The following is a 27,933-nucleotide window of genomic DNA, read 5'->3' on the forward strand; positions in this document are numbered from 1 at the left end:
CACTGTAAATGGTGCATGATGAAAGGCATGGTAAGGTATAGCCTCTAGTCCATTGGATGGAACCATAATAGAGCGGGAGACCAGGGGGTCAATCTTGCTGAAAAGTATACCAATTTTCTCCAATATGGTATCAATGCATGCATATTTGGTATCATCAGAATGTAAGTCTGCCGGATATCTGGTGGTGGGTGTGGTATTCCACGTCCAAAATGTCATGCCCCCAACAAGGCTGGATTAGCCCAAACGTGTACCACATGAAACTCGTACAGCAGTGTACCGTACATCTTCGGGTATTACAAAAACACTTTGACAGACATTTCTAGTGGTGGGGCACCCCTGACAGAGCTATGTAATTGCCAGACATTTGTAATGGTGGAGTATCCCTACCAAGAGTCATCTAATTTCCAGACCATAGCTAGGCTAGATTAGCTGAAATCTGTACCACCTAAATCAGCTTTGGAGTTGTTCAGTACCGCCATAGGAATTATGAATGACCACTGCCAGACAGTTTGTGCGGTGGGTTACCCCTAACAGACACGTCCCAAAATGTCACGCCCCCAATTAGGCTAGATTGGCGGACACTGTTACCGTGTTCTAAAAAATTAATTTGTTTGCCGCAATGCATGGCATTTGAGCGTGGAATACCATACCAACCGCCAGATACCCGCAGACGTACATTCTGATGATACTAGATATACATGCATTGATACCATTTAGGAGAAAATGGGTATACTTTTCAGCTAGGTTGAACCCCTGGGCCCCCGGTCTATAAACTACCAAGGTACCGTGTACACACGTTGGTATATACGTTAAAGAAGAACTCTTGACTGTTCGAATTCGACATAAGAAGTGTCCTGGTAAAATTTCCCTCATGCCACACTGAATGCGTACGTTTTCATTTGCCCGGGTGGAGTAGAAATAGGACGTTAAACCACAGTTCATTCACAGCGAACTTTAGTATGATATAAGTGGACATTTTATTTTGAGGAACCAATGGAATCTTTATAACATTGTTACATTTAACTGTTTTCCCTTTGTCAGTGGTGGGAGCCATGGTCGTCTTTTATTACCCTGGCTGATTGGTAACACTGAAACCCATTTGCTCATTGACTTCGGCTTTAAACTCTAGTTATCTATATACATGTGGGCGCATACGATGGATAAAGTCTTCTCAAGATATGTTTTATGGAGGTGAAGCAGAATGCCAGACCAATATTTAACAATCATTGGTATGGGTAAGACTAAGTAAACGTATCATTGTGCGTGTCTGTAATAATTAATAATTTTTAAGGAAAGAGCGATTTATATAATACAGTTCTTCTGTAATTTACTTTAATTGCATCCCATTTTTTTCTTATATTCGAGAAAACTAAAATTTCGTGACGAGACGAATACATGCTAGTAATTACAAGACCATAAACCATATGAATTCCCCAGTGAAGCTAAAAATACCAAATCTCCACACATTTATTTCATATCAATTAGCCGAAAGGTTAACACAGCTGATAAATAAAAGAATAATGATATTGAAGGAACAAAATCAATTAAATTCACCCCCTTGAGTCCCGATTCTTGTCTGACCTTACGTAACGAGAATTTATTTTGCAGATAGAACCAGACAAATACATATTTGATGTATATAACATTTTATATTAATGAAGAATTACCTAAGTTTATTATTCTCTTAAAATATGATATGTTTTTCTGAAAATTAATGTCGAATATAATAACCCCAGCAATTAGAAAGATATAAGCCATACAATGGAGCATCTTAAAGGGGGAATCCCAGATATATTGTAAAGTATCAATTTTGTCAATATGGTGTGAATGTCTCTTACAAACCTTGATCATAGCCCTGTTTAAATATGTTTTGAAGAAGTTAGTACATCTCCGAGGCAGAAAATGCCCAGTTGAACCTAGGCACTATGGAAATGGTCGCCGATTCAAAAAGAAATGTACTTTATGCAAATTCCAGCAAATCAGCGCGGGGAAGATTGCGCTTTTCAACCGTCTCGGATATTCGGAAATATTCGGAGATGCAACCCCGACATCGAATGGTTGCCAATCATTCGCCTAGGATTCGAATATCTCCGAATCTCCCCTGCTACGTCAGAATCACATTAGGAAAATTTCCATGCAAGCATCGAAATTTTTCGCGGTTCTCCCGAGGCCTCCCTATGCTTCCCCGACGCCTCCTGAGGCTAATAAATTTCCATATGTAGTATATTCCGAGTCAAAAACTCCCAGTGGGACCCAGGCAATATCTAGCCAGTATTTACGAAGGGTCAAATATCTTGATACGATTTTTTCAGAAAAATTCAATAGGCTATATCGTCATATTTGCTACACATACTTAAAACCATTTTTGTTCACGGTGCCCTGTGAAATCACCCCCATTAATTACTTCTATACACTTTAACAGCAAAAGTTTATCATTTGATCTATTTTGAATTATGTTCATTGTTTGGATTATTGTAATGAATAACACTTCCTGCGATTTCTGTTAATTAGTTATTGTCCTTGAATGTGTGATATTCTTGTCAACGCGCCAATGATGCTATAAAGTATAAAGATTCACAAGGGGCGTCGAACTCATTTCGATTCAGAGGCCACATGAACTAAAACTTTACATGAAGTGGGCCGGAGATGTACAAAATTAAAACATAACCAAACGTCCTTGAACTTGACTGAATTCTAAAAACCAAACCAAACTGGTTTCCAAAGCGCTTAGAAACCATCATGTGTAATGTAGCCCTATAAAAATTGAACAATAATAATAATGATATTGAACACAACGTTCTCCTGTATTACACACAACTTAGATATCTATGGTATATAGTACAGAAGTCAATTTTACTGAAAACGGAAAACAATAATAAATTATTTCCACCGCTAGTTTCTAAGAATTGTCGACACGTCAGTTTGTTGAAATTTGTTCCACGGATCACATTTAAACCCTTGGCGGGCCGGATCTGGACCGCGGGCGGCATGTTTGACACCCCTGGACTAGACTGTTGGGCGCACTTAGCTGCCACACGGCGTTTGTTTTGTTTCCTAGCAAACGTGTCTTTTACATGCATGATTACATCATTCGCTTGATAAGCCAAGTCGAAACGTCGCTCAATATTAAATAGTAGCAATCATTTCTTTTCCAATGCGGTGCAGAGATTTGGTATATAATTACTTCTTTTAAATTAAGGCCACTTTACCTTAAAGCTAATGTCATGCTTCACTACGTTATTGTGATTTTACATGTGTATAATGTCCCATCATTATTTATTACTGTATCATTCGTTTGATACAGACAAGGGAATCATAGGCGAAACGTTGCTCATAAAGAGTTATAAATTGCATCCCATCGAATTGTTTTGGGGTATATATCCAGCTCCATCACTAAATGCCATTGTAACCATTTTGTTAAGTAGATAGTTAATTTTTAAATGTCATAATGTGACATATTATGTAGGTTATACTTATACTCAGGAATATTATAGTTTTATACCACCAGAAAGCTACTTACGAACATATCATTTCCGCAAAATTATGACAAAATAATAGTAGCTTCGGCTATACAAAACTGTATTTATATGTATACAGTTGCATTATGTGTATTATAAGATGTTGCGATGTTAATGCCACTTATGTGATTTATGCAACTGTATATAGGGGGTCACGGTGGGTAAGACACTGGCTCGCTAGCCTGGAGGTCGGGTGTTCGATCCCTGCATTTGTCGAGAAAGTGCATCCAGATTTTCCGGCGTGGTTCCCCGCTTGTCAGTGATGCAGAACGGAGGGTCCCGTGTACACATTGGCGTGCACGTAAAAGTTCCCTTGACAGTTGGAATTCGATATAAGAGTAGGCCGTAGAGCAGCTGGCCGGGCAAAATTTTCCTCATAGCACACTGTATAGCGTATGCCCGTCTTCATTAGCCCAGTTCGGAGCAGAAGAGTAGGACGTTAAACCCCATTTCATTTCATTTTGCAATTGTATATGCTGGTTCCCGTGTGCGTTCTTGTTCAATATCTAATCTTGTCCATGGATAAAAAGAATTAAAATGAAATTGGGTTTAACGTCCCACTGTTCCGTACCGACTGGGCAAAGGAAGCCGGATATAAAGTAAATTCTGTTCGGACAGCGGCAATATTGCCTACTCTTATAACGAATTCAAACGGCCAAGGGATCTTTTACCTGCATGCTAATGTGTACATGGGATTTCGGTTTTTGTCCTATCCGAAAGATTATACGTTGTCCCTTGCCGGGACCCCTCAGTCCTGCACCACTGACAAGGAGGAATCACGCCGATCGAACACTGAAGCTCCAGGTTAGGAAGCCACTGAGTCACCGTAGCTCCCTCCATGGATAAGACCATGCGCTCTAAAAGCGTTATGTAACCCGTACAAACTGCTTTGATGACAATATTTTCAACCAGAAAAGTAATGCAGACTATTGTTTTATAGTTTGACATTGCAGACCTAAACGAAATTTTATTTAGGAGGCAATCGTTTAACATTGTCAATAATCATAGAATACCAAAGAACAAAAAATGTATTAGCTTTAAAATAAACATTTGTATGTTTTTAGATAGACCTACAGCAGAGTAGGATCAACTAACGGAAATATGAACTCCTTTAAGTTGATGCTAAACGTCTAGACGATTAATTAATTTTTTTTTAGACAGTGGCATTCAGAATTGTCTTACTCGCCCAAGGACAATCGTGGTGTACATACCATATATTATTCCCCAACATGATATTCAGTAAAAGTTGTTTCAAATACAAAAAAACAACCCCCAAAAACAAAAACAAAACAACGCAAGATAACGAAATAACTTTTTTTTTGTTTTTGACGATGATGAGTGTGTTTCTATAATAGTTAAAAAAAATTACGGTGGCTGATTTAGGGCATGCAAAAAAAAAAAAAAAATATCTCGAGATAATTAAGTCCAGCGCTCGAGATAAAACAATCGAACACGTCTCAACTGATGTTTCAAGCTGTATAATTCTGTGCATTATTTAAAGATAAACTTGCAGAAAAAAAAAATAATGAAAACAAAATATATTTATTGAAAATTATAAATATTTGAATTCTTGACAAGAAAATGGTCCCGATTGACATGTATCCTGGGTACGATAACAGATTTTCCATGTTAACGTTTAATCGAGACATTGTCTAATCCACTTAATATCCCATTTATCAGATGTTCTAGAGAGTTGATTACGGGTTTGGCATGTAAACTAATGTCTAAATAATTATCTATATTAAATAAGATCTGAAGTAAGAAAAACGACATGCAATTGGCAGATTAAGCTCGTACATAATACATCTTTAACGATTAAATTATACACAAGGTTGTATTATTACATAGTGAATATAAATAGTTGAGGTTTACTGACCACGCCTAGAAAAATATCATCTGTTGATTCATGTGTGTTATAGGCGTACAACGCGAATTCCAAATAAAACTAATTTCAGTGAATAATTGTTTAAAACTGTTTATCAGTGCTTACACAAACCGCACGAACATGTTGCCATTTAAACTCAAATGAACATCAAAGTGTAAAGACACAAGATTGCTGATAAAAACGTTTTGTAACATAACAAGTCTCGGAATGCATTGCATTTACAAATTTATAAGAGAGGTCATTATCGCCTCAACACACCGATTAAAAGAGCTTCAATTTCTAATGCAATAGGAAAAGTGAAATGAGTCGTGGTTAACCAGACCATCCAAAGAGATTAGGCATGAACTGGTAACGGTATACTGATAAACACTGAGAGAAGATTTAACGTCCACTCGACACAAACTACGTCATTTGGGACTAACATATGGCGCAATCGTATATCGATAATTTGCTGCTTTCGTGTAAAGCTTTTTGGCTGTGGAAAGAAACCGTAGGACCCAGAGAAAAAAAAAGAGGTTGGTGGACATGCGACAATACTCCTTGTTCCGTACACGCGGGGAATCGAAACCACGCTACTTGACTCAATAAAAGACCCTATGATGTAACGCGGATGCTTTAGGAGCCCCCACCCCTAGAATTTAGAAATGAAAGGCATGTGATTTCAAAACGACACTGCTCAGACAGTATGTCAGCCCGACACAGAAAATATATTAACATCAAACACTAGCTAATAATCTCGTTACATCAGGTTGTTGTCTGGAAAATTGCACGCAAAAGTGTCATCGATATACAAACTAGCACCCCATTAAATGCCAGTCTCATTGTGCAACCAATTGAATTATACGTCTACAAAGAAAAATCTCGGTAATTTAAAACCCGTACATGACAGCCTTGGAAACATTTTCAAGAAAATAACATTATTTATCAAACCGCACAAAGAAACTGTAATAGAGCAAGTGCAAGGAAATCTAATATTTGAATGCCAACTATGGCTGGAAATAAAACGACAGATATATTGAATGAAATGAAATATTATTTATAAGGCCTGTTTTTCTGCAGGAATGCAGACGGTTATCCGACACGTCTGTTTTGTCGTGGTTTCGATCTCTCATGTGAGCGTATGTGTCTTGAAGAGAGGGGCGCCTTTCCAACCCCGGTCCCCTCCTACAGGAAAGACCCATGCACTTGAGCTAAGCGTACAAATGAAATGGAGTTTAACGTCCTACTGTTCTGCTCCGACTGGGTTAATGAAACTGGGAGCGCTAAGCATAATACAGTAAGACAACTTGTCTGCGATATCACCATCGGTGGAAGCGGACATTAATCACTCGAAGAAGAGCGTTTGAATTCGAAACGAGAGATAGGGTCTATTGGAAACTGTAAATCATAATAGAATTGAAATAGTTGGTCACCCGCATCATGGATCGAGCATTATACTTTAATCTGATTCTAAACTTGATACAAGTATTTGGCATTTTATATTGTAATTAATACATGTCTTTAGCTAAAGTTCAAGTGGTACTCACTACCCTTAGTGAAATCCCCGCAACAACAACTGATTCGTATCTAGTTTCCATCTATCCGTGTACAATATTTTCACATTAGAAACTATTTCTAAATTTATTTCATGGAAAGAGACAAAATAATTATACCATGTAACCACCTGTACAAATTTTAATTAGTAACAATTCAAGCGGTTTATATATTTATGTATTTGTCAGAAACTGACAAAATATTCATTTAATAATAGTCTAAATAGTAAATAGTTCCTGTTGTATTCCCTGGGAACACGCGGCGAGTGCAACAGACCATTTCATTCCCCATGGCATACGCCTTATTAATTATTAATACTGTTAAATTTAATTTTGCCTGAACAAAGTTTAAACTTGACAAGCACGGCATATTTTTATCCTCTGGCAACGTAAGTGAGATTTGGTATAAAAGGGAGATAACTCTCGTTGTCATAGCTGATAAAACTTGCGTAGATTTTGAAACCACATAAAAGTAACAAATGGACACAGGACGCCATTAATTTCTCCATTGACTTTAATGTTAATTCTCGTCTATTTGTCCAGCTCTAATATTTTCAAAGATTTTCTTTGGGTCCAGCCCTTACTACCACAGATGGAGTAGCATGTGGCAACATCTTGTTCAAAAGCGGGTATGAAGGTCACCATAGAAATCTTAAGATACACGGGTATGAAGGTCACCATAGAAATCTTAAGATACACAAACTGGAAGTAGCATAAAAGTAAAAATGCAACTGTCCGCCCTACATTTCAACGTAGTCAACTTCTTAACTGTCTTATCCTACCGCATCAAATGTATATCCAAGCCCTTTTCTTCAATCCTACACCACAGCGTCAACAAATAACGCCATGCAAAAGGGAGAATAGGGAAAGGAAGAGAAAGGTTAAGAATAAGAATAAATTTTGTACTAAATTCGTAGGAATAAATGGTGAGCGGTGTCCAAATGATTGATATCACAATCAAATACTTTCTGTTTAGGAACGGGCGTGTTTGTGATGATGTTCAGTATCATAAACGAATCGATACTTGTCAATTTTTGTAGACACTCTTATGTACCGATCTATCATTAATATTATAATAATATTAGAGCAATAATAACGTTATATCAATTTCAAAATTTCCTACAAGGCAATCAAAGTAACATCATGTACACTAATTTGCCATGGCCTAAGAGATATAACCGTATTATTGCGATTTTTTACACGCGGCTACATAGAGATTGAGAGTTGATTATGGTCTTGTTTTGTTAATAAATGTCTAATTAATAGTTTATATAACATTTCAGGCCTAAAGGAAGACCTGCATTGAGCGGATTTAGCTCTTGCATAATATCACACTGATCCGCAGTGAATATTCGCTAGGCCGCGACAATCACTGATAAGGATGACATCGATGCGATTAATGAGCCACAAATATTAACTTTTCTAAAACATTTTTTTTTATGTATAAGAAAAATAAGTAAAGACGTATGACGTATTTGGAGGTAAAAAATTATTTCCTATTTTGTGTAAATGGGTATTAAAATGAGTAAAAGGCTCCATTCCGCCCGAACCAGTAAGGTCTTATGTAAACAATGCACGCGCCATTGAGCCAATGATTGACGCCGCTTGATGAAAAGTCACGTGTTGGAGGTAGTCATCTTTTACAGAGATATTAGAAGACTTTCGTAATCCTCTGTGAAACAGATTGGCATAATGTATGTTTAACACAAGACCCTAGGAGAGGTAGGGGTGCAGCCGGTACATTGCTCCGGGGCCCATGATATCCTAAGGGCCTATGCATATGTATATCATTTGTGTTACTTCGGCAGGGTCGATATTCGTGCCGATGCTCTACTCGTGCTCTGCAGAGGTAAAATTAGAAACCATATATCCACAGGTGTGGGAGGGGTGGGCGATATTTTTCTTGCTCTGGCGCATAAAAATTATCTCGGGGGCACTGATTTGCATTAGCATAATTCTGTGTACATTTATTGTCCATGCCAACATACTATGTAGGTCAGATCTGTTACTAGTCTATTGTTATTTATATTAGGTTTACTAATATACCAATTGATTAATATATTCACATTTGGAATATTAGTATAATTGTATTTTATCTTCATTAATAATTAGTCGACGTGGGAGGGATAATGAACATTGTTTGTGAGCATCATCGATTGGCCGGTTTAATTGTGCAGGGTCTTCTGAAGGTCTCTTAAATAAGTCAAACGTCTGGTTTAAGTTTATTTGCTCACAGAAAAGCTCCCAGAGGTGGATCCAGTTGGGGGTCCAAGGGATACGGGTCCTATAAATGAATGCAAAACAATTGGAGTGCTTTGTTGGTTGTGGTGGTGTAGTTGATAAATTTGAATGTTATGTTCTGACTCAGATGCGACACAAATCACCTTTGGCACCTCTAGTTTTCAAAATCTGCCCCGGAAGACCACCGAGCTCCCTCTATCCAAATATCATGCTTCCGCTACTGAAAAGTCCATATAATCTTCGACACATTACATAATTTTAAATCCAGTTTTAACCATTAAACTATCTGTTTCTTCATAGATGCTTGTGTCATTTTGCAATGGCGCCAAATTTGTGAACAAAATTGATGAATTAAGCAGGTGAAGATGTTAACGTAAAATTACACGACTCTAACACCCAAAACATTCGAAGTGAATTATTGAGAGATGTATGTATGCTCATAATATCGTCGATGTAGACGACTGCTTATCAGTCTTAAGATATAGATGAAACAATATGTAAAATTCAAAAACGTGTAGCAATCTCGTTAACAAAAGCTTTGAAAATAATTCACCCCGTCATTAGCAGACAAAACAAACGTAGCAGATAAACTGATCATATCAGTTCATCGTTGTTATTGATTGATTTCCACTGAGTTGTGCAAATGAGGATACCCAAGATGAGGCACTCGTGCTTCGTTTTCTCCACACACAGTGAATGAACCTGATAATCACGTCTCCGTTACCAGGAAAGAAGGGATGTGGCCGCATTCCGTAATGACTTTATCGAACCACAATTCTGCGTTCAATAACGTAAATTATCCATTCCTCCCTGGCGCTTTTATATAGGCGTTCATTATACCAGCTCGAGGCATGACAGAATGTTATTGAGTGACAATGGACAGTCCCATGAGCCTTCATTTGTCCCTTGTGTGTCTGCTTGATACATTTTTTTCGCTAAAATCGAGTAATAAACCAGAACGCCACAAGATGTCACTTTAGTTAATGATGTCTTCCAGCTATATTTTGTTGCTATATCTAACACCGCAGATGTCTCTGGCGTCTAACAACTTCATTACAACAAGAGATCTCCAGACTGCTGACTTGTAATATCGTTTGAATTACGAGTGAATAAGTCCCACAAGAAAGCGACCATAATCCTGTACTTTTAATTGAATGGCTATTCATGCGAATCGGTATTGTCTATGTTTTAAATACAAAAACACGACACAGATCGTTTGCTGTGTAATATCTCCAAAAAACTATGAAGTCAATACATGTAACCTAGATATAAAAGCATATCCTATATTATAATACGCGACACAACCATACAATGTGCCATGAGGGTAATTTTGCCCGGACAACTGCGCTACGGCCTACTCTTATTTACGTGCATGCCAATGTGTACAAGCAACGCCGGGAAATCCCGATGAACTTCTTGGCCAACACCGGAAGCGAACCTGCAACCTCCAGGCTAGTGAGCCAGTGTCTTACTCGCTTAGCCAATGTCAACATAACCAAAAACGTATTACATTTCCGGTGTCCAAGAAACGTAACTAAACGTTAAATGTGAATGGATGAATAAAGGGTATGGGATTTTACATCCTACTTTAGTGCACCAACCGACATAATGACACCATAGAGTGTCCACGAGGAAAATATTTTTGCCCGGATAGAAATTGAATTCAAAATGGCAGGGGTTCTTTTACGTGCACGCCCACGTGTTCACGGACTCCACTGAGCTAATGACAATGCAAACTCGTATAACTCGATGGATGCAAGTATTGTTCTCTAAAGCGAATTGTTTTTATGAATATTTTTCTTGTTGTCCTTCAGTTCTACCAAAATGCTATAAATAAGATTTCGGTATGTGTTCGTTTACAAGCAACGTAAATCATGGGCAACTCAAATGGCTGCACATTCCCACTTTCTTATTCAGAATAACACACGTACCAAACTCCTGGTTTCATGTCACACATGGTTTTAAGAAAGCGACACCAAGATGCAGACCGGTCCATGCATTATTCAATTAAAGGGCGTATATGGCTCTATTTTTGGGACCATACATGTCTCTAAAAGCACATATTAATGTAATGTATCAATCTGGTTAAAACATAGATCCTATTTCGTTTCGTTTTTATAGTTCAAAATTTCGTTTTACTTGTCTTTACTACACTTGGATCTGGAAGACTTGTTATTTAACTCGTGTTCTGCTTGAAATCGAGTGTTTGACCTTTTTTTGCCCGGAACTGTGGTTAATCCACTAGTAACATTAATGCTGATTGGTCAATCAAATGTCTGACGTCATAGGTCGAAAGTCGGTCTTTTGACATCACTATAACTTGTCAGATCTTCATGTAGTGTAGGCCAACGAAAGTATTAAAAACGAAACTAAATATAGATCTGTATTTTAATCAGATTGGTAATGTATATAAAAGTGTATATAAAGTGATTTATATTCAATTTTTAAAAACAAAAATTGTAATTTCTAATCAATTATTTTCGGTGAAATACGTGAACTGTCCAAACTGACCAACAGTCGTTTACGACTGCTTCGTCCGTTCTAAATATGTTTTTATTATTTTATCATCTGTCGCATTGTAATTTAGGATACATTTTTCTTTCTTCATTAATTATGAAACTGTATGGTACACGAATCAAGTACCATATTTTAAACCGTTCATTGTGTCTTAAATATTGGATATTAGGATCCCACAGATTAACGGCAACATAAAAACCTCAATATGGATTGAAATGGACCAATATCGAATTCTAAATTGTGTTATAATTTCAACTATTATGAAAAATACTGAGTAAGAGACCTAGCTCCTTAAAACGTTTGGCTCATTTGATGCCAAATGAGCATGCATGTACTTATGTTCAGCGATTCCTTCTTTGATAGCAGGTTTGCCTTAGATTATCTTGGAAATAGTGTTCCGTATTGTTATTTGCTATTTTGATGGATGGTTTGTATCCATAATTCGATGGCGTCTTTAGCACTGGGAGGAAACCAGAGGACCCGTAGAACACTCGTGAACTTGGACTGGCGACCCTCTCCTTTTCGCGTACAAATGGGGAATGGAACCCCTTATAGTTCAAATCGCACGCCACCAAACCCCAACCCCAACCTAAAATAAAAGCCCCATCCGATTACCGATCAGGATTTTTTCGTTATTTCGTGAACGTCTAATACTGTACTTTCGGGAACGCTATCTTAATTGGATCGAATCTGTCAGTAATTTGATTTCATTTGTGTTATTGTTACCATTACCAGAAAGGTTACATTATCTGCTTGTCTTTGAATCACCAGAATTTCTTCTGATGTTATTGTCAATTAGGCTTTGGTGAATATATTCAATGATATGTAGTATTATCTCTCGGCTATTAGAAGCAAATTGATACTTAAAGATCAGACGAGGAACTGCCGGGATCTATAGCTAGCAACATTTTATTTAAATACACAATTGCATTCTCAGTGATTATGTATATTGATTTTCTACGTTTGTTATTACCTAAAGTTCGATTAAAATAACCTGAATTTTCTATTAATAGTAGACTAGGCACGGTGTATATCTATATTTGCCATTTAGTTTATCGTACTGGCGAAATTTAGAACGTATGAATAATAAAACAACGGAACTAATGAAAACGGACATAGGCCACGCTGTTTGCTATGGGGGGCATTGTTCCCGGACAGCTATTGAATTCAGGGTTTCGTTTATGTGCACGTAAATAAGCACACAAAATCTAGGGTTTTTATCGAACGACTAGACACCCGTCCTTGCCAGATCCCCCGCCTTGCATCACTGACAAGGGGGACGTCCTCTGTCAACATTGGGATCTAACCTTGAACCTCCTGGTTAGTGAAGCATCACCTTACACACTGAGACATCGCGTCTCCCGAGGATCTAGTATGAAAGAGGTTAAAGAAAACAGATTTTGTTCTTTTTATCCAATGAGACAAATCATCACAATGCGACATACAATACAATTGTCTTGCTAAATCTAGACTAATATTGCTTCAGGGTTTTAATATTTGTTTTTATATTTTCAGAATATAAAAGAACCCTTTTTGGATGCTGTCAAGATCACGCTGGAGGATCGAAGCAATGAATCTATTGAAAAAATATATAGTATCGCAATAACGTTTATCTTAAATACCCTGGCGAACGGTTTTGTGGAGGCTCGTGAGGCCAAGGAAGCCAAGGAAGCGAAGGAAAAACTAAAGTGATATTCTTGAATGATTCTAAACATGAAGTGCATCGACATATTCGATAAACTTAACCATGTTGGATTAATCAATAATAATATTTTGCGTTTTACTAAAACATGGTTAAATTCAAAAAGTGAAAATGGATATACATTCAAAATGATGGATATAACAGCCTAATACAAATTAAATGTGTGTGGAGAGGGGACAGATTTTATGTAAACGCCAAGTTTATGGTGCCAGTGACCTGAATTGTGATTATTGTCAAGTTGATGTTTGTGTAGTGTGTGCATGATGTGATTATTTGAGATCATATGGAAGTAGAGATGGAATTACAAAAGTCGCTGAACAAAAAAGGGGATACATATATATATATATATATATATATATATTACTTTCCTGCTTTGATTTAGCATTCATTACTTATATTTTATTGGATATCTTATTATAATTGTAAACGTATTTCAGATTAAGATTATTTATAGGTTAACATACAAAAAATGAAATGGGGTTTAAAGTTCTACTGTTCTGCTCCCACTGGGCTAATGACGGGTACTCTTAAGAAGATAGAGGGGCGTTCAGAAACTTAGTGATGTCCCCTAAATTTTATACTCCCAGTACTCAAGTATAGGGTCAGATCTTGATGAGAAACGGAGAAATTTATGAAATACAATTTATATTCAAATTAAATAGGAAGGCTTGTACACCATTGCCCCGAAGACTCAAGTATAGGGCCAGGTGCTTAGACAAATATGAGAAAGGAAGAAATTAGCAATTACAAAATAATAAACTTTCCATTTAAATAAAATAGGACTGTATGCACACCACTGTACAAGGCAATACTTTCAACCCCTATACACACCACTGAGAAGATAAGATATTTGAACAGGTTTACGTCGTTTACAAATGTGCAATCTTTCTAAAACATCAAGTACATTTATGTTGAATTTAATGATTATAATACATAGGTTTAGTCTTCGATTCATATCATACATACCGCATTTAAATATCTTGCATGGAAAATCTACGACTTGACATATTTTTTCTTTTTTTTGTATTTCATTAATAATCGAGGACTTCCGCTGCTGATACCACGGAGTCTGAAACTATTCTTATTAAAACTGACTTTTTTTCAGAATTCCCATAAATTGTTCTTCTGTGATTGTCTAGTCGATCGTTACTTGTCTAGAACAGATTCAATAATGGTAATGCCTGGTGTTCGAATATTTACGGGTTGTTGCACGTGCATATTAGGACATATTATTAAAGACGGAATATATAAGATTTTGAAAAAAAGAGCTGTTCAAAAATAGATAATGAAAAATGAATCTATTGAAAATTTCATTCTCGATTGTCCATTTTATGGTTAAATTTTAAATCTCGATTATTAAATTTCATTTTCGATTATCGTTAAATGTTAAGTCTCAAAGGTTTTCAAATCCATTTAAATCTCGGCCATCCCATGTTCTAGAGAGTTGAGCCCAGGCCTTTCATGTGAATAAATGCCAAAATAATAGTTTATATAACATATAATTGGCAGATTTAGCTTTTGTATAATGTATCTTTAATTCCGGCATGGATCATAGTATGTTGAAACAAACGTATATCATATTTTTCATTTCCACGAACCTGTATTAGATATATTTAAAATACAGATGTGACGTCATCCTTTGATGTTGGAGTACCATTATTTCAAATAATCGTACGGGCAATGTGCCAAGCGTAACTTGGTAAAATACTGAACTCGAGTGACGTATTTCATTGCAAAGCACGTGCAAGTGTCTGTATTTTAAGTTGTTTAATGGTCTCGAGCTTAAGACATTGCGTAATATATTGTAAAAAACATTCGGGCCTCGCGACCCTCATGTTGTTACAATATATTACTTATGTCTCGCTCTCGACCATTAAACAATACATATTGACTCGAATTTCGACATATACACTAATATTATTTAGAAATATTAGGCTGGACTAGCGAGGTTACTAAATGAATTTAAAATTTTATAGGCGTTACACTTGTTAAGTACAGTTTAATGGTCGAGAGCGAGACATTAAGTTATATATTGTAACAACAAAATACAGACACTCTGCACGTGCTTTTGCAATGAAATGTGTCACGCGAGTCCAGTATTTCACTAGTATAAATAATGTATGATTGGCAATTTGCCCGTACCATTATTTGAAATAATTCCACGCGATCATCAAAGGATGACGTCACATCTGTATTTTAATATGATATAATATAATATCCTTAAATGACATTTAGAAGTAGAGGTATAATATTCATAATAACACAACTTGATAGTATTAAAGGGGTATTAATAGTATGATTTTTATTTAACCTTGGTGGTGGCCTCAGTCCCCGTTTTATCTGTTAATAAGAGAGATCGTGAAGTCATTTTCAAAGGGAAATGTTGTTGTTATAACTCTTAATTAATGTTATGTTTTTATTGTCTTACTCATGAATGTACTATAAATATAGGTTATTATTCATTATTGATCATTGCTTGATAAAGATACCTGTAAGAGTATTGAAACGTTGCATGTAATAAACCTAGAAGTAGTAAATCCATAAAGTTGTGTTATTATGAATGATATAATATGTAGTTAAATATACCAAAGTTCAATATACTCGTGTTCAGGATTATATATGCCGGTTTGCTTTTTAGTGGAACTAAATGTGTTTTAATATTTTGTCAACACAATGAGTTGATCATTTTTAAACGAACATACGATAATTCCAAATTCATTACCTACATGTGCAATGTGAGTGCAAAGACTTTGGACGGGTAATGGCGTTTCCACTTACTCTTCTTCGAATTGCAACTGTTCAGGATTCCTTTACGTGTACACCAATTGATATACGATTGAACTTCGGAATTTCGTCTCTAGTCACAGCCCCACAACTCGTAACCCACTACCCTACCACTCAACCAGCTAGAACTGCTTGACATATCGCAAAAAGGAAATGACTGTAATACTAAATTTTAATGCAGTACGTGTTATTATAAATTAATTCATTGATGAAATATATGCACTTGTAGATATCGTTAGTGACTCAGGTTTTTAAGAGATTGTTACTATTAGCTTTTAAATGGCAATTATAAGTTGAAATGTGACTGAAATACGTTTTTTGATTCTAATTTCAGTTAAAGAAAGTACTATTGGACGTATTTTAGTTTTTACATTTCTTTCTAGATACTGAAATATTTATTATTTTGTATAGATTCCATCTTTATTATTCTGGATTATTTATTCCAATTTAGTGCGTTATAACCTAATTGATTTCTTTTAAAATATAGAGGAATTCGCTATGTTATACATCGCTTTGTCTATACAATCTTCTCAAGTAGGATTAGCGGAAATTAAATTGATCATGATAATCTTTGTGTCATTTATAAATATATGTATGTGCCTTTTATGCCATGTATAATTATGTATAAAGCATTCACCATTATAAGAAATGTCTAATTATGTATAATAAATAAGTCACCATTATACATAATGTCAGATTATGTAAAAAGAAGTCACCATTATACATAATGTCATATTATGTATAAAGACGTTCCCATTATACACATTGTCTAATTATGTAAACGGAGTCACCAGTATACATAATGTCAGGTTATGCATAAAGAAACCACCAGTATATATAATGTCACGTTTTGTCTAAAGAAGTCACCAGTAACGACATTCATTACTCACTACAGTATTATGACTGCTAGGGAACCAAGGTTTCTTTGGGGTGTGTCCTTAACTTCTTGTAGTTTGTAACGTTCATGTAGATAAATTATGAAACATTTGGGAGGCACGAAGAAAGTCAGAATCCTCCGAAGCCTTCTTGCATTGGGTGTCCCATTTAAACCCGAGATAACTAAATGGGCTTACAATGTCGGTGATACAATTCTTATCAGAATATATAAAACCTGGCAATAGTATTGTTGTTAATAGCTATGGCTTATGTGTACATGGTATTATAAATAGAACAGATAACCTGGTTGCTGGGGATGACATATACATGTAAGTAATACGTAGATGATTGTTTCTTTTTTCGTTTATTGTCAATACTCTCCAATAAAAATATAGATTATCTTGTAATAAATTCATTTCAAACCTCAATAATACACTCTTCTTGGTGTTTTATCCATTACCATTACTGAAACTAGATTTTAAAGCTCTGAATTCCCAATAACTGATTACAAAGCAATAGTTTGGATGTATTTTTCAGATATCGAAGCTACTAGGTAGAAGATGGGAAGTGATATCTGGTCTTATAGAAAGTGTTACAGTACAAATACATGTAATTAAAATGTGATTTGTTTTACTAAGTGGTTGCCAGACTCTTGTCATTAAGTGGTTGCAAGAGGGTAATTTGGTTGTGTGGATAAAATATAAATGAGGTGCAACCACAGAGTATCATTTTCTGTAGTTTACTATTTAATTGAATAGCCGTTTCCACAACCCTAACCCTCAATAGTTTTGTTATAGGGATCAATAATAAAATGTCCCTTTTACTGATAAATCGTGTAGCCTTTTTTATATTTAATATGGGAACTGTTGACTAAATAAATGTCAAAGTGTCAGTTTATATTTTGTCTTTAGATAATATTTACTAAAGCGAAAGCAATTTAAAACCTTTACTAACCTAATATAAGTCAAACCGAAATATTTTTGATTAAATGTGGTTTGACATATTCCATAAATCGATAGCACTTCATCAAATCAGTTTGTTTCAAAATTCGAAACTTATTACCGTCTAACCATTTACAATATACAGAATGTATGTATGTCAGCAATCGTTCCCTATTAATCGTCGAGTGAAGCTGTATTATACAATGTTTTCCGTATCAAAGCGTATCACAGAGAGAGAAGGAAAGAGGGAGAGAGAGATATGTGGTTAGATTACTTATCTATTCATCACATTCAAAACAAGGTCATTTAGGGACTAACATAATGGGTCATCTTTATTTCAATTAAAGGAGCTAAATATCTAACTCAATATTCTCTATTATATTGGAAATTAAAGACATTCGATATTGGACAATTTCAATCAATGTTTGTGCTGTTATCTTAACGTGAAAATATAGGATCCTAAAATCCAATATATAAGACACAATTAACATTAATGCTCAGCACACGAGTCGTGTATTGTATGGTTTCGAATGCCAGCTTGTAATGAACAAATAAAAACATATCCTACAAGACAATGTGGAAGTAATTAGTAAAGGCTGATTCACAAATGACAAAATAATAATAAAAAACGTATAGAATGGACTAAGCAGGTGTAAACGACTGCCTTTCAATTTCAACTGTTCGCGCATTTCACCGAACATAATTGATTTGAAATTACAATACATTTCTTTTCAAAATTAGAACATACATCACTTTACATAATTATATACATTCATATTACATTGCTTTTAGAACCATTTTGGTTTATTTCAAGGTTAAAATGAATAGAGCAATAAGGAATATTTAGCAGTTGAGGGGAAATTGGGAACCCGGAAGAAATACAGGAGGTTTCACTGAAGACAACCCTATACTCTTTGCATGGGATCATAATCACTCGGGTCACCCAACTATCCGAACCCTCTCAACATATTTGTTTGTATCAATAGATACTCATCCACAGTGGTTTTCTATGCTGTATTAAGTCGGCGTGTCTTTAGCCCCATGTCATAGGTTGTTAGAGCACCAGTCACACGACTAAAATGTTCCGGCTCCAGTGTAACTATTGTGTGCCGAGAAGAAAGGTATTGCGGAGCACGAAAAAAAAACACACGAGATTTTACATTTAAATGCGTAGTGAACGTTAAAATCCTTTAATTCGTATACTGGTGTAAATGCCATATGGTGTCAAGTTATGTGCTTACCGATTGCTAGTGTTCGTCTGTCTGATTTTTAAATGAAGCCATGGTAACTAGACCAAGTTATATATTAGAATCCCGTTGTGAATCCAAGGTTGTGATGTCGACTTGTAGTGTAATTATTGAAGTTACAGACATTTAGTATTTCTGCTTGGCTTGTTCATGTTGACAGGGTGTGTAATTTGTAATACCTTCTCATTGGAAAAACAGCTGTGCTAAAAAAAAGGTCTTTGTGGACTATGTTTCTAGTGGTCTACTTAGTTACTGATATATTTTCCCAAACGTATCGGAAAATGTTTTTGTATTCGTTGCCATTGAAATAAACTGTAAATTCCCAATTCTGCATCAACAAGAATCTTTGGTTTCACTTTGGGTTAATCTTTCTCTACCTTGCCCTATGAAGAAACAGGTATCACACATAAATATCCGAAGATATATTCCCTTCCGTTTTGGCGTTTTTCGTTTTTATGAATGTAAGGGGGGTTGGATGGCTGAATGGATAGCGTGCGCGCGTTGTATCATAAAGTCATTTAGTCGACTGGCGTGGTTTCGAATCCCCGGTTGTACGTGGCAAGGAGTAGGGTCGCCTGTCCAACCTCGTGGGTTTTCTCCGGGTCCTCCGGTTTCCTCCCACTGCTAAAGACCCCTACGCGCAAGCGAATTATGTAAATAAAATTAAACCATATGTTAGTCCCGAAATGACCTAGTTTGTGTCAAGTGGACGTTAAACCCCATTTCTCTCTCTCTCCCTATGGGAGCAAAGGTAGGTAATTGAAGAGCTTGGGCAGAGACAGGAAGTGATCTTTGAACGCCCCACCAACCAGTTCTTTTGTTACTATTAATCACCATAAATCAAAAGTATCTTAAATTAGCAAATGCCGTTGGGGGTACGAAAATAGATCGGGCAGATCTGAAGGTTTCAAAAATATATTTACGTTTAAAATGCTATCCATATTGCTTATCACAGAGTAATGATACACTAATGTAATCGGAAACAGAGTTGCAGATTTTAATACAAACTGAGAACGTAAACACCGAAGATTGCACAAAATGTATTTATTTGGTTGTGGTATATGAACATAGCTATATTAATTATAGACGCCCATCGACTTTTTCCTCCACTCGTTACCTTTAACCTTTGGATTCGATATGTATGAATAATAAATCGTTAGTACCCAATGACGTAATTTCATTAGCAAATGTTTGTTATCGGGTTCCGTGAATGTTATCTTGTGGTGCCTTCGGCTTATTTGAAACACAGGTATCCAATGGATGACTTAGATCTCAATGACGTGGTGTTTAAGGTTGTATCAATATGTTAGTTCGGTTCTTTTCATACTACCATAGTAGGAAATAGAATTTTGCAACGAGTCGTGTTTCCTACCTATTCTTTGTTGAACTGTCAAGGGTTCTTTTATGTGCATTGATTAATCTATTTTTGTCCTATCCGACAGTTTTCTTCTTTCCAAACACACGGGTTTAAAAACTCGGGAGGCCCATCCCGGGATATTTTAGCCCAGTGAACTAAAATAATAGTAGATTTTGTAATTAGTTTTAAACAAAGAACACAACCAAGTGAGCAAAAAGCACGTTAAATGTATATTTTGCCTTTAAAAATGTAATTTACTTTCTATGCTTTTTAAACTGTGAAATGGTTGGTCTAGATTTTTATTTTATTGTTGCTGACAACTATTTTACCGGTCAGATTAATACAGACATCTTAAAGGGTGGTAGAGTATGTTTTGTGGGATGTTTAGTACTGTTTCACTATAGTGATAATTATAGGAGGTCCGGGGCACTGTTTCATAAAACTTTGACTCTCCTTAAAATCGTCTTAAACTAAAATTCCATCCTAACTTAAGATAGATGCGTTCCACAAAACGATTTTAAGCATTTTAGATAAAATCCACTAAAAAATATTTTAAGTTAAAATTTTATCTTAACTTAAAAAAATGGCGTTTCACAAAACTATACATACTATAATACTATGCATGCCATATGCAAAGTATTTACTCATATGGTTTTGTGGTTATCATGATTTGTAAAAAGATATATCAATAATCTCAAATGACTTTATTGAAAATGTTATAGGCCTATTTGAAATTAAATTTTAATATCATATGTTTATTATTATTTCTTAATGGAGGCTTTCGTTAATATCACAGCGTAAATTAGAGAAGTTATTAAACACCCACGTTTTCATGTGGACGTATATTGTCGTCGCCCCTCTCCGTCCGTCTACATTTTGTTTGTGGACACTCTACAGGTCACAATGTTTAGCCGATTTTAACGAAACTTGACATACAGGTGTATCTCGCAACGATCTCGGTCCCTTTCGAAATTGGCATGTATCGGACCATAACTTCATGGATTATAGCCCCTGAATGTACGCAAAAAATCACGTTTTTAGCTTGTGGACACTCTAGAGGTCACAATTTTTATCCGATTTTGACGAAATTTGAAATACATGCTTATAACCCAAAGATCTTCGTCCCTGTCGATATTCGCGCATATCGGATTATTACTTCCTGAATTATGGCCCTTGATTGTACGAAAAATCGCGTTTTTAGCTTGTGGTCCCTCTACAGGTCACACTTATAATCCGATGTAAAAAAAAGTAAAAAAAAAAGAAAAACGCTTTCGAATTTCGTGAAAATCGGACCAAAACTGCCTCACAAAATGACAAATAGTGTAAAAATATTGTATGTCAAGGTTGTTGAGCTTCTAGAGGCCACAATTTTGATCCGAATTTGATGAAACTTTAAAATTATGTTTATATCACAACGGTCTTGGTTTCTTTCGATAATCGCGCAAATTCGAGGTAACTTGCTGGATTATGGCCCCTGATTTTTCGAAAAATCGCATTTTGAGCTTGTGCGCCCGCTAGAAGTCACAATTTGTATTCAATTTTCAAAAAACGTTGAATACGAATTTAGTTAAAATCAGATCGGTACTGCCCGATCAACATTGTGGACCTGTTGAAACTTAAAATATGTTTATATCCCGAAGATCTGAGTCCATAACTTCCTGGATTATGGCCCGTTATTGTACGAAAAATCACATTTTTTTAACTTGTTCTCTATCCATCTCTTGGAAAATGTGGGCGTATCTTGCATGGCAACCACTGGTATATAGGAGCCAAGAGTATTTTATATTGGGGAAAAATCATCTTAATTTAGTAGGATAGATAGACATTATCCAATAAGGAGTGTGGCACTTTGGCATTTTCAAAGAATCAGTTTCGAAATGCCCTCACCGAATATGTGCACTGCGCGGGTGCAAGTAATTTTAACTAAAATCTATTAAAATTGCATTTTAAGTATACTTCTTGGCGTGCATACAAAAGAACACTGGACAGCTGGAATTAAATGAAAAGTAGATAGAAACGCCAGTGTCCAAGAAACAAGCCCCCGTGCCGCATTGTATGGCCCAGTTGGTGCAGAAAACTAGGACGTTAAACCCCGTTTCATCTCATTGCTGTAAACCACGCATCTTATAGCATGGTAGAGAAAATCAACATTTTTGACATCTGAATGTTTAATGGCCTCAGCTGGAGTGATAGACCCGTAGCTAGCGGGGGGGGGGGGGGCAAGGGACAGCTGGCCCCCACCCTCTGGGCACCGAACCGCGCCTTTTCCATTTGACCAACGTGGCCATATCAGTATAGACGCCCCATAAAGCCGAGTGACATTGGTTGGGCTGCCCGCCCCCGCCACTACCACCAGCTACGGGCTTAAGTGAAATGTTAGTTTGCTATTTAATATGTGGAAACAACCATTTTCTTCGAATGCATATGGGGTGATGAAATTTCTGAACATTCTGACTAACTATATAGCGTGTCTTATAAAATGAGCGAGCAGACGAAGCATGTAACGCGTGAAAATGATCTTACATATCGATTTGACTACTGAATTTTTGCCTATTGGTATTACAAACTCAGGCGAGTTCATAATTTAAGAGACTGGGCTTTTCGAGAATAAACTATAGAACAGTATGCATTATTTATTATTATAATAATAATAATAATATTTATTAATTTTTTTTAGTAGTAGTAGCAAAACAAAAACATACAATAGGTTACCTTTAACATTTAACTAATAAAAATTCACTATATACATGTGTGGTTTATATACATACAATATCATCTATATAAGAATAATTTCCGCAAAAAGTTAACAATAAAACATGAACACAAAATACAAGATATTATTATATATTAAATTCCAATTTAATTGTTACTAAAATGACTGATTTTCTGTAGTGGCGCTCGTTACATATTTTCTTTATTGTAGATAAATCCTAATGTCGTATTCATTTAGTAGAGTATATACACGTGGCGAACGATAAGTTAGCTTAAAATTTCCGGTGACGTTGAACCAGAAAAAACGTAGCGTCCACATGCATCTATGAGCCAAACCAGCTTGTGTATATTCTACGGTCCATTGCAGAGGTTACAATTCATAGCAGATGCGCATCCTCTTTCTGAGATGGCCATTACCAAAAACAGTGTGTAGGTAGGTAATTTTAAGATAACCTTCTCGGACGGCTAGATAATAAACCCTTTTTGAAGACAGGTAAGATACAGGCAGCCTTTCATTCAGGTAATTTTAACAAACTTTAATAATTTTTTACTTTGAAAATCTGGGTAGTTTTAGGCTTCTGATCGGACAATTTTTATCCTATGAATTTCAGCGTTTGTTGTGCTTGGTCTCTACGATTTTCTATTATCAAAGCTCCAAACGCGAACAATGATTGTCAGTAATTAATTCGAGAAAAATAAGCGCTGAGAGGTGTTCTTTAGACAATAATGCAGGTGATAATACGCTATGAGTGAATATGAGTGAAATATTGTTCGGACTTTTACATGCACACCAATGTCCGTTCTTCCATAGCTGGTCGACGTTCTAAGACAAAGAAATCAAAAGATTTTACAACCAGTCTTGTTTTAGATAAATCTGAAAAAAAATATTGTTTATAAAAAAAAAAAGAAAATTACTTTTTAACGTGTATGAACTGACGGGCCTTATTTGCTAAAACAATTTATTCCTTTAATGTCCACGAACACGCCAATTTTCCTCTTCGTAGAGAGGCTGGTATTCCATTGAGATAGTATAATGCAGACTCTCTGATGCAATTTTAAGTGTTATGTCAATTTCATTTGAAAATATGTGTCATTTAATTTATTGAACGGGGGTTATACCGAGAGCTTGATCAGCAAATTAAACTTAACATCTTAGGTTGACATAGAAATGTCAATAGGAACTCTTTAATGTCATACAGAAATGTCAAACGAAGCACTTGTATGGAGAATTCTTTTTAAATAAAGTCTTTTCATTAATTAGTTACTAATGTCAAGATAATTCGACATTAATTCTGGAAATTGAAACAAAAAGATGTACGTAACCTAAAGACATAAAAAAATTATTTCGAATTAGTAAAGATGTATTCTTGAGACTATTTGTTTTCTTTGTAAGGTCAAATTTCTTTCTGTTTCTCTTCGAATGACATTTGTCATAAAACGTATACCAAGAACCACTGTTAAAAAGCTAGTTTTAATGAATATACCAACAATTATTAAAATATATATTGCTTATATTTATATGTGAGACCATTTTGTCTTTTCACATGTTTGGGGATTAACAAGCTCTAACATATCGAAACTTACATATTATAGTATATCGATAGTTCAACTTCTCGCTTGTACAGGTGAGCCTTTAACAGTGGAAGGACAATGAAGTAAATTAAAATGGGTTTAACACGTTATACTTTAATGTAATGAATACGATCAAACCATACGAGTGAATTATTGCTCTGATAAAATTCCAAATGCCAGGGTTTCTTTTATAGTGTGTACACGGGACCTTGTTTGTTTTGGCTCATCAACTTCGAGACCTTCTGTTTAGTAAGCCAACCCCTTACTCGCTGGGACAAGGTGGCTTATCAGTGGGAGGAAACTCCCACTTGTAATATCAATATGTAAAATACACTATGTATTTTAAAAAAGGGAAAATCGCGGAATCTTATTTCACAAACAAAACTTCGTCTTTATAAACAATGTACATGTATGTTAAAACTTTAGACAGGTTACCGACTTTAAATATCCTCTGATAAAACCTAAAAGATCTCGATCAATCTGTCCAAATCAACACCACCGAATCGGACGTTAAACTCCAATCAGTAAGCAATCTGTCGCTGGGTTTCGAAACTTTTACATGTATATTAGCTGTAATGTAAATGATGTTTGTCCTCTAAGAACTATTGTACTTTATACAAGTTGAATCTTTCGCCTTGTAAAAGATGGAGATCAGAATTGTGTTATTACGATGGATTTACCCTCCATCCTCCTTATGAGAATTAATTCATAATCTTTTCCCATCTGACCTACACGCGAAAGCTTCGAAATCCGACCACAAAATGATATATAATGCCTGGGTTGTTCTTTCTGTTAGGGAAATACGTAGCGTCCTAATTTACCATCTTCGAATCAGTAATATTTAATGAGATAAATCATTGTCTTGATTTCCCGAAGCCCTTAAAAATCTAAGTTAATATGAAGACGTTACGTCCTTGGTTTTATATGCTGCTATCATCCTAAGCAATGCGGCATGGTGTGTACAAGTAATAGCTCCTGGCACATACAAACTTTTACGAAAACAAGTCTAATGGCTTTATCATCGGAATGATTTAATTACAAACTATGGATTGAAAAGAAACATTGAACTAATGTTTAACACTTATAGCCATGCATGGCGTGAGTCTATGTGTTAGTAATCGGTATGGAATCAGGAAACGCCCTGTAGTCAACTGATTACATCAATATTGTGATTAAACCCGTTCATAAAACAGCGCTAGGGCAGATATATTTAATGTACATTGAAACATTGAATGAATAGATGTTGCAGCGACGGTTATTGTGGACAAAGAAGTGGTAGACCAAGGTCTAACCATATAAATGCATATGCGTGACTGCATTTTTCCATTAACCTACCCATTCTCTGAACTTAGTCATCCAAATTTGTGCGTGTGGCTAATTAATTATTAACACGAGATATTTTCGTCTGCAAGTACCCCAATAATGGCAACAATAAAACCAATTTATTCCATTAATGACCACGAACACGCCAGTTTACCACTTCGTAGAGGGCTGTGTTCCATTCAGATATTATAATGCAGTCTAAACAGAAACAGTTATTATAATAGGTGTACTTTCTCATTCTGAATCAAACTGTTTAAGTATTAAGACAGTGTCAGTTTCGTTCGATTGTATGTGTCAATCAAATTAAATTAATGTACGGGATCCATATAGGTAATACAACAAATGCGGTTTTAGCTATATCAAAACAATGTTTGAAATCATTCTGAAAACTTAGAGAGATGCCTCAGTAAATTGACGGATCTATCATTTGAAGTTTACGTCGAATTATGCCAAAATTCTATTAGATTAGCATTCATCATCAGAATTATGTGTAAATTCCATCTACATCTGTCATGTCAAGTCACAACCCATGTTTATTAGCACGGTTGGTGTAACAAATGAGAATTTTAATCCCTCTAGATAGTAATATAATAAAGATTAAAATAAATAAAATAGAATAAATGCTATCTTTAGCTCGTTATTTATGGCCAGACATGGAACTTGTTTCAGATGTCCGCTAACGGGTGTAGATGACCAGACATGAAACTTGGTTCAGATGTCCGCTAACGGGTGTAGAGAAAAACAAAATGGCGACATGAAATCAATAGACAGTATTAAACTTTAGATAACCAAAACACACTTCGGTCAGAATTGACCGACTGCAATAATTGCTTAGAGAAAACCAAGATGGCGGCATGGAATCAATAGACAGAAATGGTAACTTTAAGATGGCCATAATATACTTCTTTAGAATTGATCATGGGAATAATTTCTAAACCGGTATGGTTTTGAATATGGTTGCAAAGACTATAATAGTCTGCGATAATGTTGCTTTAACCAGCTAAGTGCACTGTACACAGATATATACACAAGACTGCTAGCAATTCAAACGAATGCAATTATTAAAAGTTAAAGTGGACCTCATGCATTATGCTCTATTATGCATCAAATAAAAAGCATTAACAAACTATAATATCTGTCATTATGAAGTAAACAAGATTATATATAAAAGTTGTACAATCTATTCAATCAATGTTGATATATTAACAAGTTGATGGAGTATTATTTAAACAAAGTATACAAAATCTATTAAGGGAATCAATGGATGTCGTAATCACCTATTCAAGAATTGAATGTCTCAATTTGGAAAAATCACTAATGTAGTAATTATCCATTATTATAAATGAAATAACCGTATGAAAAAATCGTATTAAAATCGTGTAAACATTACTTAAGCTGGGCTCTGTTTTGCTCTACATAGTTTGTCCATAATTCTATAACTCTCAACTTTAACTTAACTTTACTTACATCAACACATTATGCTGTACTGGGTCAACAAAGAAAAGGGTTGACTGGACAACATGTACTGTATTGGACGAAGCTGTATTGAGCTCTAGATTTAACTCGAACTCTAGCATGACTTTCAATCTGATGTGTACGAAAGGATAATTTCATGAACTCTATGGTATAGACCCAAACATACTGAAATGCTTGGAAAACACACCCAAGATCAACTATTGTTAGCTTAGCCGTGGCTTGGTGTTGTCAAATATAATTAAACACGATA

The 27,933-nt window shown here is 35.6% G+C and overlaps 1 protein-coding gene across 1 annotated transcript in view; it reads left to right on the forward strand.

Moving 5' to 3' along the window:
- Positions 1-17,480, forward strand: part of LOC126821450 (neuroglobin) — a 78,581-nt gene extending 61,101 nt beyond the window's left edge. The window contains exon 3 of the mRNA XM_050549871.2: positions 13,209-17,480. Within this exon, the coding sequence (XP_050405828.1) occupies positions 13,209-13,385 (177 nt within the window). The 3' untranslated portion in view covers positions 13,386-17,480. The remainder of the gene's footprint in view (positions 1-13,208) is intronic.
- Positions 17,481-27,933: the final 10,453 nt, after the last annotated feature.

This window comes from Patella vulgata, chromosome 5, assembly GCF_932274485.2.
Source record: "Patella vulgata chromosome 5, xgPatVulg1.2, whole genome shotgun sequence".
Taxonomy (NCBI): domain Eukaryota; kingdom Metazoa; phylum Mollusca; class Gastropoda; family Patellidae; genus Patella; species Patella vulgata.